At 40.5% G+C, this 13,149-nt stretch overlaps 1 protein-coding gene across 5 annotated transcripts in view; it reads right to left on the bottom strand.

The window, feature by feature from the left end:
- Nucleotides 1-6,566: 6,566 nt before the first annotated feature.
- The window catches only part of LOC114864619 (centrosome and spindle pole-associated protein 1-like), an 8,708-nt gene continuing 2,125 nt past the window's right edge, over nucleotides 6,567-13,149 (bottom strand). Inside the window, exons 6-23 of one of the 5 annotated variants that reach the window (XM_029165515.3) lie at nucleotides 12,914-13,029; nucleotides 12,695-12,818; nucleotides 12,443-12,551; nucleotides 11,610-11,757; nucleotides 11,366-11,539; nucleotides 10,907-11,019; nucleotides 10,649-10,798; nucleotides 10,366-10,509; nucleotides 10,151-10,261; nucleotides 9,853-9,919; nucleotides 8,973-9,099; nucleotides 8,538-8,677; nucleotides 8,326-8,454; nucleotides 8,156-8,202; nucleotides 7,979-8,039; nucleotides 7,588-7,697; nucleotides 7,368-7,479; nucleotides 6,567-7,086 (exon numbers count right to left, since the gene is read on the bottom strand). In XM_029165515.3, the coding sequence (XP_029021348.1) occupies nucleotides 7,022-7,086; nucleotides 7,368-7,479; nucleotides 7,588-7,697; nucleotides 7,979-8,039; nucleotides 8,156-8,202; nucleotides 8,326-8,454; nucleotides 8,538-8,677; nucleotides 8,973-9,099; nucleotides 9,853-9,919; nucleotides 10,151-10,261; nucleotides 10,366-10,509; nucleotides 10,649-10,798; nucleotides 10,907-11,019; nucleotides 11,366-11,539; nucleotides 11,610-11,757; nucleotides 12,443-12,551; nucleotides 12,695-12,818; nucleotides 12,914-13,029 (2,047 nt within the window). In that variant the 3' untranslated portion in view covers nucleotides 6,567-7,021. Of the gene's footprint in view, nucleotides 7,087-7,367; nucleotides 7,513-7,587; nucleotides 7,698-7,978; nucleotides 8,040-8,155; nucleotides 8,203-8,325; nucleotides 8,455-8,537; nucleotides 8,678-8,972; nucleotides 9,100-9,852; nucleotides 9,920-10,150; nucleotides 10,262-10,365; nucleotides 10,510-10,648; nucleotides 10,799-10,906; nucleotides 11,020-11,365; nucleotides 11,540-11,609; nucleotides 11,758-12,442; nucleotides 12,552-12,694; nucleotides 12,819-12,913; nucleotides 13,030-13,149 lie in introns of those variants that run through there. The other 4 variants (XM_055512511.1, XM_055512510.1, XM_029165517.3 and 1 more) reach the window with 4 other exon arrangements.

The raw sequence follows: 13,149 nt of genomic DNA, 5'->3' as shown, positions 1-13,149 counted from the left end.
TTAAATAAACTCATGCATTTACTCTGTCCATCATTTTTTGCAAAGCCAACTCTCTTCCCTTCGCTGATGAGCTGTGTTGCTTTTTCTAATGATAATCTGCTTGAATTCCTCATACGTCAGCATTAAAACCTCCAACTATGCCTCTGAAAGATGCTGCCCTTTTATTGTCGCTTTGGTTCCATCAACCTTTATTTTTAATTCTTTTGCCTAGATAATTGTAAAGCAGCCTCCACAGTGAGGTACAGAGAGGCAGAATTAACCCAGTAGTGATTAAGGCTGCAGGCATGACATCAGAAAGGACACACTCAATTTTAGTTTTACAGTAATCACTGAGCTTCTACCTGTATTCTGCACAGTGAGACACAGGCTTAAAACTAAATCGCTCTCCTTTTTCTCATGAGCAGAATTCAATTTGTCTGCCAAGGAACAGGCTATGTGTATATGTTATCTATGGAGTTAATAAAGTTGATGGTACTTTGAGCTACCAGCTTGGTTAAAGAGTATTATTATTTCTTCTTGGGCACTACTGCTCCTTGATTGTCCACAGCTCAATGTCATTTGTCTCTTACTCTTCTGAATTCCCTCCACCAAGCAGATCTGTACTGTAGTTGTTAACCTTTATGGAGTTACCACTTTGCTGATTCTACTCACTGCTTCATCTTGTATTTTACTAAGGAAATTAGGTTAGATTAGATTCAACTTTATTGTCATTACATTTATACAAGTACAATGCAACGAAATGAAGTTTAAGTCTAACCAGAAGTGCTATAAGCAATAAGTGCATGAGAGAAGATATTTACAGATTGGTATGGAATGGACATAAATATAATCAGGAGTTTACAGTAGATGAGCATTAATAGTTATATATGCTATTGCTTTAGTAATCAGGGTATGCAATATAAAGTATATGAAAATAATATGAATATAAATGTGACTATTAACCATATAATTTTACAAGTATATACACCACTCTATTCTCACCCTTCACGGGTGGTCTCATCCACTTTCCAAGCTCGGGTCCTCTACCAGAGTCTATCTTCTGTAGGCTGACTTATCACCGTCAGAGATGAGGCCGATGAGGGGGGTGTCGTCAGCAAACATCAGGAGTGCGACAGACTGGTGTCCAGATGTGCAACTGTTTGTGTACAGGGAGAATAACAGGGGTGAAAGGACATAGCCCTGGGGGGGATCTGGTGCTGGTGTCAGGCTCCGGGCCTGTATTAAGTTGTAGTTTGTAACTCTTCCAGTTTCTGTCCATCAGGTTAGTTTTTGTTTTGAAAGGACTTAGTTTGTCACCCGCATTTTGGTTTCAGTTTCCTGTTTTATTTTGTAACACTTCACTTTCACGTCACACCTCAGCAGTTCCCGCTTTACTTTCGGTTCTCATTACTCGCACCTGCATAGAATCAGCAATCACTCACCTGCATACTTAAGCACCACCAGGTCCCATAGCCAGTTGCCAGATCGTTATGTATGCTAGTCTTCACTTTTCAGAACTTAGTTATCCTGCCTGCATGTTTCGTGATCCTGTTTTGTTTCTTGACTCCTGATTCTCGCCTGCTCCCGAACGGTACTGTCGCCTGGAAACCTCTAGTAATACCGACCTGACCGCCCGACGCCGAGATAGCCTGCTTCTTACCGGTACTGTAAGATCTTGTCATCCTGTTATCGAGACTCTGCTTGCCCCTGGACCCGATTCAGCCTGCTCCATCTGTACCGTAACCTGTGATCTCCTGTGCATGACCCGGACCGTCTGTTAGATCGAGAACTGTATTAAACCTTTAAACCGTCTGAGTTCTCTGTGCTGCGCATGTGGGTCCTTTCCCTGCCGTTCCGTGACAGCTGGTGTTCCGGGTGTCCGAGACAAGCTTTCCCAGCCTCACATACTCCAGTCTGTCCACAAGAAACCACCTGCAGGCAGAGATGAAGTCTACAAACAGGATCGTGACGTAGGATCCTGGAGAGTCCAGATGCTGGAGGATGAAGTTGAGGGCCATTTTTACAGCATCGTCTACCGATCTGTTGGCTCTGCAGGCAAACTGCAGGGGGTCCAGGAGTGGTGGGGTCTGTGATGTCGTTGAGGTAGGAGACAACGAGGCGCTCAAAGGACTTCATAACTACGGAGGTCAGGGCAACGGGTCTGTAGTCATTCAGTCCTGTGAGTCTGGTCTTTTTAGGGACAGGGATGATGACTGAGGATTTGAAGCAGGCTGGCACCTGACAGGTCTCCAATGAGGTGTTGAAGATGTCTGTGAATACTGGAAGATTCGATCAAGATCGTACCACAGATGGCTCTTCTTCTTCTTCTTTTTCTTCTTCTAATACTACTACTACTACTGCTGCTGGTTTGAAAATAAACACCCCACACCTCCTGGTCACATAATAGGAAACGTTCAAACTCTTTCATCATCAGACTTCAGCGAGTCCACCATTGTGCCCCTTTCCTAAGTACTTCACCATTACCAGCCTGAACAACTACAGACCTATCGCCCTGATGTCTGTGGTCATGAAGAAGTTTGAAAGGCTGGTGCTGATCCCACCTAAAGAACATTACAGACCGCCTGTAGTTTGCGTACAGGAAAAACAGGTCGGCTGATGATGCTGTAAAGCTAGGATCCCACTACATCCTGCAGCACTTGGATCTCCCTGGCAAATATGTCAGGATCCTGTTTGTGGATTCAGTGCAGCCTTCAATACGATGACCCCTGGAATACTCCACCATAAACTGAGCCAGCTCACCGTACCCGATCCCACGTGTCAGTGGATCAGGAGCTCTTTGACTGACAAGAGACAGTAGGTGAGGCTAGGCAGCATCACATCTGACACCTGCACCATAGAGGTGTATCCTCCCCCCACTGCTCTAGGGGATTTGTCTGTGAGACTCCTGAAGTATGCAGACAATATGACTGTAATTGGGCAGATCCAGGACAGTGATGAGTCTCCATACAGGTAGGAGGACTCATTCAGGTTCCTAGAGTCCACAATCTCTGCGGACCTGAAGTGATCCCCCCACATAAACACTGTCCACAAAAAGTCCCATCAGAGGGTGTACTTCCTGAGACAGCTCAGAAAGTTCAATCTGCCCCAGGAGCTGCTGACAAGTGTTCTCAGCAGAGAAGATCATCGGCACTGTGCTTCCTTCCATTGAGCATCTGTACCGGCAGAGAACCTTCCAAGTGTCCCCACGTTGTCGCAGTGTCCACACACACACACACACACACACACACACACACACACACACACACACACACACACACACACACACACACACACACACACACACACACACACACACACACACACACACACACAATCAAGTACGCCCTGCTGTGAGATTCAGGGTTGGCAGACAAGCTGTGTCATTTGTCAGCTACATCCCTGAGGTAACACAAGGGATAGGCTGCACAAGTGTTTAGTCTGTATGAGTCAATGAGCTAAATTAGATGTAGCAATCATAGTGGTGATGCTGTATAGAATGATCTAAGAATTTATAATTTTCCTATCTTGATGTGTTCCTGCACTTGAACAGGAGAAAAGGGGGAGTGTGAAGAAAAGGGAGAGAAATATAGTGACTCTGAGCTAATGTATGCTACTAAAACAAGCCCAGTCCTGTTCATGTGTGTGAATATGTTATCTCACAGAGGTTTTCCTTGAAAATAGACTCCAATATCTCCTGTAAGCCTGTGTTATACACTATTGCCATCTTCTGGTAAAATGACATAATTACTCATTTCTTGTTCCCCACATTAATTTCAAATTCTGAAATGTCTGATTGACAGCACATAATTCCAATTATATTTTGGACAGTTTGCACTTACACAAGCATTAGATGTGTTCTGTGCTGCAGCAACAGCATGTAATTGTGAAAACACAAAGACAGCACACAGTCATTCTTATACAGACACAGAAATATAGTGGTCAGTGTGTATTTAATATCATCCATTATGCTGTCATCTCCACTAACAGGATACTCCAGCAGCAGGCTAATTCAAGAGACTAATTAGCACTTAATTGACTGCAGAGGGCACTATTGCCTTTCAGGATGTACAGTAAATGGAGAGGAAATCTGCTCAGTTTGCAGAGCGTCGGCCTCGGAAGGCAAAAGGTCTGCGGTATTGCAAATGCTTGATCGCGGTTATTTCATTTCAAAACTGTATGTTGTGTTCACTCGTGTTATTTTTCAGTAATATTTAAATTTGTTTGATGATCTGAAAAAAAACTTTTGCCCTCTCTCTCTCTCTCTCTCTCTCTCTCTCTCTGTCACGGTTCGATCCCTCGCCTCGGCATCAGGTGTGTCCTTGAGCTAGACACTTTGCGCTAGCTTCACCGACTGCAAAATGCAGAGAACAAATTTCCCCACTGTGGGACTAATCAGGGAATTTCCTTAATTTACTTCCTTTCCTCTTCAGTATATAACTAAGAGCTGGCCATAAAAGGAGATTTTCAGCATCCATTAGTACCCTACCAGGTATGTGGGCTGAAACATTTTGATTGTTGTTGTCAATATTAGATATTGCTGAATGACTGAGACAATGTGTAATGGGAAAAGTGATTCTCGCACTAATAAAGTCACATTCACATCAGCATCTTAAATGAAGCAAAACTTTTATTATTGTTCACTTTTGCCAGAAGAAAATGGTAGACAGAAACAATTTGTGCCCCAACGCAACTATTTGGAACACATAGCAAAAGTATTTACAGTAGTTGCTAAATATTTTAGCTGCTAAAGAAAGCTTTTGTTTGTGTTTGTGCTTTTTTGTTTGTGTTTCATTTCACACACACACACACACACACACACACACACACACACACACACACACACACACACACACACACACACACACACACACACACACACAGTAGCATCCAGAACAGGACAACCTCATTAATCCTACTTTAAATAGAATTCACAAATTACAAACATGTTTCACTAACTGCAAATATGATCATCTATATTGTGTTGTCCCATTTCAAAACATTTGCCCAGCATTACAAATCAATGCATAACAAAAACTCTCCAGTTTGTAGCAAACTAAAATAATTCACTTCTCCTTTAACAAGTAGTAGTATGTGCAATATGACTTTAACATTAAGAACCACAAGCACAAATATTAAGCATTTAATGTTGCCCAGCTTTGGGATAGAAGCTGACAGGAAAGGAGTAGAGTATGTTACTGCTTTTTCTGTTCTGCTGAAGAGACCATGAAATTAACCTGGAAGAAAAAAACAGTTTGAACCATGTGAAGAGTTTTTTCTGGACAATAAATATTTATTTAATAATATATATGGATGAAATTGCTAGCCATGTATGCTGCTGTGGACTGACTGAGTCAGTTTAAGGCTGTGTGGGATGCAGTGTATGTGTGTGCATATTGACACTGGGTGTCTAGTTGAGTAATAGGGACACAGGAGAGTTTAGATGGCTTCTATCCACCTTCCTATCCAATGCAGGAGAGGGTCATCAGTCAAAGCGACAGAAAGAGAGAGAGGCATAAACATGGCACACTGCTCATTGAGGAGTGTGAGGAAGTCATTGTGTGTGTGTGTGTGTGTGTGTGTGGACACTGCGACAACGTGGGGACACTTGGAAGGTTCTCTGCCGGTACAGATGCTCAATGGAAGGAAGCACAGTCCCGATGATCTTCTCTGCTGACCAACACTTGTCAGCAGCTCCTGGGGCAGATTGAACTTTCTGAGCTGTCAGAGTCTCTCTCTGTGAGAGAGAGATGGAGAGAGAGAGAGAGAGAGAGACAGAGAGAGAGAGAGAGGGCAAAAGGTTTTTATAGATAATCAAACAAATTGCAATAACCTGAGTTTGTTACAGTGCTGTGAATGGATTTTAGTCCAGTCATCATTGTAACTCGGACAGATTGTAGGGTTTTTGAACATTACCTGCTTTTTTGAAATCGTGCGATTAATAGGATTGTGGTCAGGATTAGGTAAGGTGACAGGCCTAGGCCACTCCAAAGTCTTCATTTTGTTTTTCTTCAGCCATTGGAGGTGGACTGCTGGTGTGTCAGGTCTCGAACAAATGGTCGGCTATTCGCCTTCAGGATTTATTTGGTAGACACCAGTGCTGCGGCCATAGGTCCTTGGTTCTCCTCTGCCTGAGAGAGTTATGGCTGCCTGGCTCTTCTTCCACTATCCTCCAATAAGGTACTGTAGATGAATCTGTCTTCGTCTGATTGGTGCAGTGTCTGGTTTTCGTATTCTTTCCCCTTGCTCCTCCTTTTTTGTCCTGTCCAGCAGTTCAACAAGCAGCATGTATTAATGACCATTAAACTTTTAAGTCTGCTGTGTTTAATTACTGTCAAATCCCACCTGACCAGACAAAAAACAGCCCCCCCAAAAAATAAATCTAGGAAATGAGGCCAACAGTTTCGCACACCACTATGTATACTTACCATACTTTAAAATGCAGTTTTGATAAACTCACTCAGCTCACTGCAAAAACCAACTTCATCAATACTTTAATAATTACATTATATGGGATTGTTGTATTTCCACATTCCACTCCATGACTGAGTACTTTGGTTCAATATTATTGAAAACAAGACTCCAGCTGCTCTGTTCCAATTCAATCTTTATTCTAACTGGAGACATACACTATGTTTAAAAGGTCTTGCAGGTGTCAGTCAGTAAATACTGCTGTGTATACAACAAACAGTACAACTCAACTCAAGATATACTTAAATCCTCAATAGACATCATCATCATCAACAAACAATCTAAACACTTAGTTCATATAATAAAATATTTATTTAATAATTTAGTCAAAAAGTCGACAAACAATAATGTGAATTCCAACAGTGACCTCAGACATCACTTTTTAAAAGTGAACACTATTTGTCACAAAAAACATTATTTAAACCTAAATAACCATAATGCAATAGTTCAAAAGCAATGGGAAAGTCTGCAATAAGGATTTTATGTTGTCAGCAGCTCTCTCCTTGATGGAATTCTAAACATGTTAGTGTTTCTATGGTTCCAGGACGTATCCAAGCATCTGTTTCTTTGGAGATTAATGAAGATTGTGAAGAGAAAACTGTGAAGGAGTCGAGTCATCGTCTGACAGATCCACAGGTCCTGCAACAAAGACAAATACTGAAAGAACTCAACCTGTCCAAGAAACATTTTACTAACACTAATGGACTGACTCTATCACCAAACAACTACTTACTGCAGAAACACCATGTTTTGATTTGCCCAACTAGAACAAACAATTTATATTTGGCTTAATAGTGGCTGAATTATACCTATAATCAAAGTCAAGTTATTTTAAGACTTGACTTTGACAGCTTTGCTTTGAGTTATCATTAGTATAACATTTTGTAACATTTTGAGCAAAAGCATATCTGAAGTTGTACCTGTCCTGTGCGGTTTACTCCCCTCTCTTCTTGCTTCCATCTCTAGTCTGCTATCTGTGTAGGTGGCGCGACCTTCATGGTAGCCAGTATACTGGCTGTAAGCAGCTCGCTCCTAAAACAACCAGGCTCAAGGGGGGTCATAACCCTACACACGTCACTGAGTACTGGCTGAGTACAGTACATGCAAATGTTTAAAGCAGGTGTGTGGTGTGTAATGTACCTGGGGATTCTGTAACTGCTTGGTCAGCCTCCTCCTCTCCCTAGCTGACAGTTCGGGGGCTTTCTTAAGATCTGAAGTATGGGGCACTGGAAAGGCATCACCCAGGGGATCTCAACACATAAATCACACATAAAAATAGAAAGATGCCATAGAACACATTCCTGTGTATATAAGGATCCATAGTTCCTACTGTATATCTGGACATAAACCAAGTTGCAAAGTGTAAAAACTATTTATAGACCGTGATTAAAAACAGACTACAGTAGGGGTACAAAATTATTTCTAATTCTCTGTTCCCAGGAGCACAGTGACCTCTGTTACTGTAAGGTGGAACCAGTGACAGTGCTGGTGACAAAAAGATGGTAATGGCAATTTAATGGCAATTTCTTACCAATGAAGGCACTCTCTGATTCGAGCAGAGAACCTCTTGGATATCCAACATTTACACTCCTCTGCAACATACAGTATACATAGCTTTTTTCAGTATTCCACTTTAATGATGTCAATTAGAATTGTGCAGATATTGTCCTGAAAAACATTATAGCCAAACCCTTTAACTTCCTCTCACCAGAAGATCATGTGGTGGTGGTGGTGGTGGTGACATGTCAAAATAATCTGAAAACACACAGATGTTAACTGAGCTGTCAATACCAAGTCCCATGTGTGAGATTTAACAGATAATGTAGATCAGGAGGACTGAAAATGTATGAGTATATAGGATTTAGAGTGAGTTCTGACCGTCCAGGATTGTAGATCTCTGGCTGCTGACACGATTATGCAGATCCTGATAGTCCCACTGCTTTCTCCTGGACACATCCACATCCTCCATCTTACGAGCATCAGTAAAGTCCTGCCAAGCCTCTTCATCTGATACACATGCAAACTATTCAAATCTCCATCTGTTTATCTGCAGGGAACACAGAGAGTGTGAGAGTGGTGGTAACATTTACCTGAGTATTTAGGCTGAGGAGAATCGTGGATCCGCAGCAGGTTCCTGGGCTCCACATTTCTGAAGTTAGGCCTTCGAACTGGAGCTTGAAGCCTCAGCCTGGCCATATCAAACGCATTTACAGTGGGGCGCTCACTATGCCTGAGTGAAAAAGGTTAAAGACAAGGAAATAAATAAATAAATAAATAAACATCATTATTAAATTTGTCGGTGACAGGAGTGGGAAAATCAAGTTATAGGACAAAGTAGCCATAACTTATTTTCTTTCTGCACTACACCATAATCTTTATGCTTTTTAAAATGTATTAATGTTTCTCTTCACTATGACCGGTAAGTGTACCAAACACTGTCCACTGCAGAATCACTGCCACACGTATGCATAACTAAGAGTACATCTACAATTTGCATGAGTGTGATAAATCTGCTTGGGCCTTACCTGTCACTCAATGGAGAGTCAGGTACCTTCCAGTTGTCCTGCTGCAGATGACCCTCCAGTCGTTTTTGTTCACTGCGAAGCTGGCGACGTAATGCTGAAAGCTCACTGACCACATCACATTGGTCACCTGGGGACACACAATATCAGGGTCATAAGGTCATTCAGGTAAATGGAAATGGAAAATGAACAGTGAATGTCATCATGCTTAATGTATTGCGTAACAATTGCTGAAAGTAGCTGAAACATTGAAAACACAGCTCAAAGTAACTGTGGTATTGAGTGCATAGTTGAATATATATAAATGTGCTCAATGTGCACAAAATAAGCAAAATATATTTATTTTCAAAATAAAGAACAACAAAATTTCCATATATTCATATATACTTTCCTGGAAAACAATACAACAACAAACAATTTGATTTCTTCCTTCCTAGTATTAACATATTTCAGATGTATCTGTGTAAGAAAACTTGTTCATTAACAGCTGAATCCTTGCAGAAGGGGAAGCAGTTGAAACATGAAACACTGAAACTAGCTGATGAATTAAATGTATAACTGTTTGGCTCTGCAGTGCAATAGGTGCAGAGCTGAATGTCCACAAAAAAAAGCAAAAACTGTTTGCTTTCAATAAAAAGGATAATATATTTTGCACATACTGTGTTATTACTGTTATTCAAATCATTCATTTAATTCTTGCTGAAAAATGTGTCCTAATCAGGAATGAACCAGGGTCTTAAAGAAAAACTGAAATATTAAAACAAATAGCCTAGGACACCCTAAAACATAAAGAATTGCTCAAGTTGACTAATAACGTATTACTTCATGTGCAAAACAAAACTGTGTGTGCGTAAGTGCATTTGTATGAACATATACACAGTACCCGCAGCTCGTAGCTGGTTCCTACAAGCAGGAACAGGTGGGGACTGAGGGCCAGACAAAGAGCGCTCCTAAAAAAATAAAAATAAAAGTTAAATGATAATGAAAGATATATTATCATACCCAAAAGATAAAAATGTTTGATGTTTATCCAGAGAAAAAAAATGCCCTGAAAATATTATGCACATGACAATATGCACAAATAAACATTTAAGAATTAATATATTTTGTGTAACAGAAAATGCATTTAAAATGGACTAAAGGGCCGCCTATGTAGATGTTTGTTCAACTGTTTGACTCACAGACATGTGGACAGTAGAGTGGTGGCTGTCAACAGTGTGGGGTCTAATGCAATGGTGTAGGCCATGTTTCTTCTGAAGGGTGGGGATAGGAGGTGAAGGTTCCCTGTGGACCTAAAGGCACAGGAGCCCCCCACAACACACCCACACAGTGAACAGTTTTAAAAACAATAAAAAAGTAATTTCTCTAATTTTGTTCTGATTTTGTTACTTCTCACATGCTCTAACTGAGCCTGCTTCTCTCTTTCATACTGTCTCCTCAGTGCTGCACTCTCCTTTTCTTCTTCTTCCTTCTTCCTCCTCTCTGCCTCCTTCTTCTTTTGTTCAGCCAGCTGAATTAACTCCTCATTCTTTGCCTTTTGCTGAAGAAGAAACATGGGGCAGTGCGAGAAAGGAGGAAATTTAAATATGTAACAAATATAACACATTTCTTTCTACTTTCTACTCTTACGTTTTAAGTAATTACACAAATAATTACATTATCCTCATTTATTGATTTACTTCCAGTTCTTTTCGTTTCTTTTTCTCTTGTTCTTCCTCATATTCCTTTTGTATGCGAGCACGCTGCTCCGCCAGCCTCTTCTCCTCTTTCTCCTCCTCTAGTCTGATCCGTTTCATCTCCTCGGCCTTTTTATGCATCTTCTCCTCAATCTGTAGACAAATGCATAAATACCATAAACCTAGTAAGACATATATGGACAGTATTTTGAAAAGTAAAAAGCAAATCCTATTGGTTCTTTCACTGTTCTGCATAAGCACCTGCTCTTTGAGGTAAGCCTTGTATTTGTCTTGCTCCTGAAGCTGCTGTTGGGTGGGCTGGTTGGTAAAAACGTTGCCTCGGGCAAACTGTGGTGTGTAGACACGAGTTAAACCTAAAATGGTGAATAAATGTTGTGGTGAGAAAATCCAAATAAAATAATGCGTTTTCATTTTAAAAGTAGAACACTGACTAGTACAGTAGCTGATGATAAGATTGCTGTGTTGTTAATGTTAATATCCTAGTACTCTCAGACTAATCTGTGAGTACAGCCTGTCTTTGTCATTAACAGTGTTTTGAGACTGTGGAATGCATAATTACAAAACCCTGATATTTTTACATAATTAGAGATTTTGCAGGTTATTTTCCTATATCAATTATCATTGTATAACTGCAACACAGCAATTTCCCCAAGGTTGCAAAAGATTTGGCATCAGAAAAAACAAACAAAAAAAAACAACCTGTACTATAGGTCCTGTCATTACTGTTATGGACACTGCCCTCAGGTACAGCAGACAACCCCTCTGTATTGGCAGAGTGCTCAGATCTGGTCGCCATTACGGCAACTCTCCTCTGCCGTTGCTGTGGATTGCTGTGGGCCTCTTCGTTCAGTTTGTGCATCTGTTTAAGGTCAACTGGGTAACAGAAAAGCTGTTAGAATCCAAACACCTTATTCTGAGCAGACAGTGAGAAAAAATTACATACCAATAAGATTTCCAGTGCTGTCACGCAAAGGTGCTCCTCCTCCTCCCCGGCCCCAAGGTTGATGGTTTTTCATGTCAGCCTCCAGCTGAGCCTCGTAACGCTCCGACTCCTCCCTCTCCAGATGCTTTCGCTCCTGTTTCTCCTGAATCTAGGTACCAACATATCTTCGTTACTAAAAACAATATGTAAATATCTTGTGATTAATGCAAGTGCCAACCATCTTTTCATCTGTTTGACATACAGTCCAAAACATATAAAAATAAAAAAAAATAAGAAAAAAAATTTTTCTCCATGAAGTCTTATCACTAAGTGATCAATAGCAAATCATATTTTATAATCTACTGAGAATGTATGCAAAACTACAATCTATGATCTGAAGAAACATAAGTGAGGTGGGGAGGACATTTTCTACTTCATGTTAAGGGAATACTTGAGGTACTTGTTTTGTGTAGAAGTATACGGTACAAAGAAAAAACAGGAAATGGAGACCTCAAAAACTAGTTCACTGCCAACCCCTAAGACATTCACAAGAAACTAGGGAATTTTTGTTTTACCTTGTAAAATTCCCTGATCCCTCTCCTGGAATCTTCCTGCCAATATATCACATACTGGAATCTGAATGTTTTTTTTCTTCACATTGTTTACTAAGTACAGTGTGTGTAATAAAAGGGGTGTCTTGTTTCTTCTTGTTTAGGTTTCCTCTCATGTATTTATTTATTTATTTAAAGTGTGCAAACAGCTATATACTGAAGTCTTCAAAATAAAATTGTGGCTGTGATCGATCTATTTATTGCGCATATATATATATATATATATATATATATAACACTTACTTGCTGTTTGAGAGATTCTCTGTAACTAAGAATTCTGTTTCTTGTTGACCTTCTCTCCAAAGGAAAGACACTCGCATGTAAGTCCATAGTAGCACTTTCACAGTTCGGTCTGCCAAGAGTGTTGCAGAAATCTGATTAATTATAAACCTGACACCTGTTGTTACGTATGCATAAGAATATACTGTCGTACAAATGGAAGCATATAATGCGACTTTACTTTTTAAGAAAAAGAAGTGAACAGAAATCATTTACTTTATTTGCGGTTCAGGGAAGCTGCTTCCACTGTTCTGGCGGGGGTAATCCAAGTGGCTGGTCACACCTGGTGGGACATTCCTGTAGGATGTGGGATGTCCAGCAGGAAAAGGCAATTGACCATCTGGAAATAATGATGACCATGTTTAAATCTTAGTGAATTAATAATAGAGGATATTTGTCACTGCCTTCTGTGTAACAGAAAACACAAGGGCTTACAGTAGGATATGTTTGGGTCAATGAGGTTTCTGGCCCCAAAGAAGTGATGGGAATCTGAATTGGAGCCCTTGAAGCCTTCATTGACTGAAGAAGAAGGATGTGGAGACAAAGGGAGTCTATAGATACAAATAAGAAATCAAGACATCAAATGTTTTCAATATTAAAAGTCACAAACTTTGTCTCACACTTCACACCTACTACACAGTTGTTCAGAGAGAATTGTGAACAGAACACAA

This window comes from Betta splendens, chromosome 10 (assembly GCF_900634795.4).
Source record: "Betta splendens chromosome 10, fBetSpl5.4, whole genome shotgun sequence".
Lineage (NCBI taxonomy): Eukaryota > Metazoa > Chordata > Actinopteri > Anabantiformes > Osphronemidae > Betta > Betta splendens.
The sequence above is the reverse complement of the archived record's forward strand: the minus strand, read 5'-3'. Positions and strand labels throughout refer to the sequence as shown.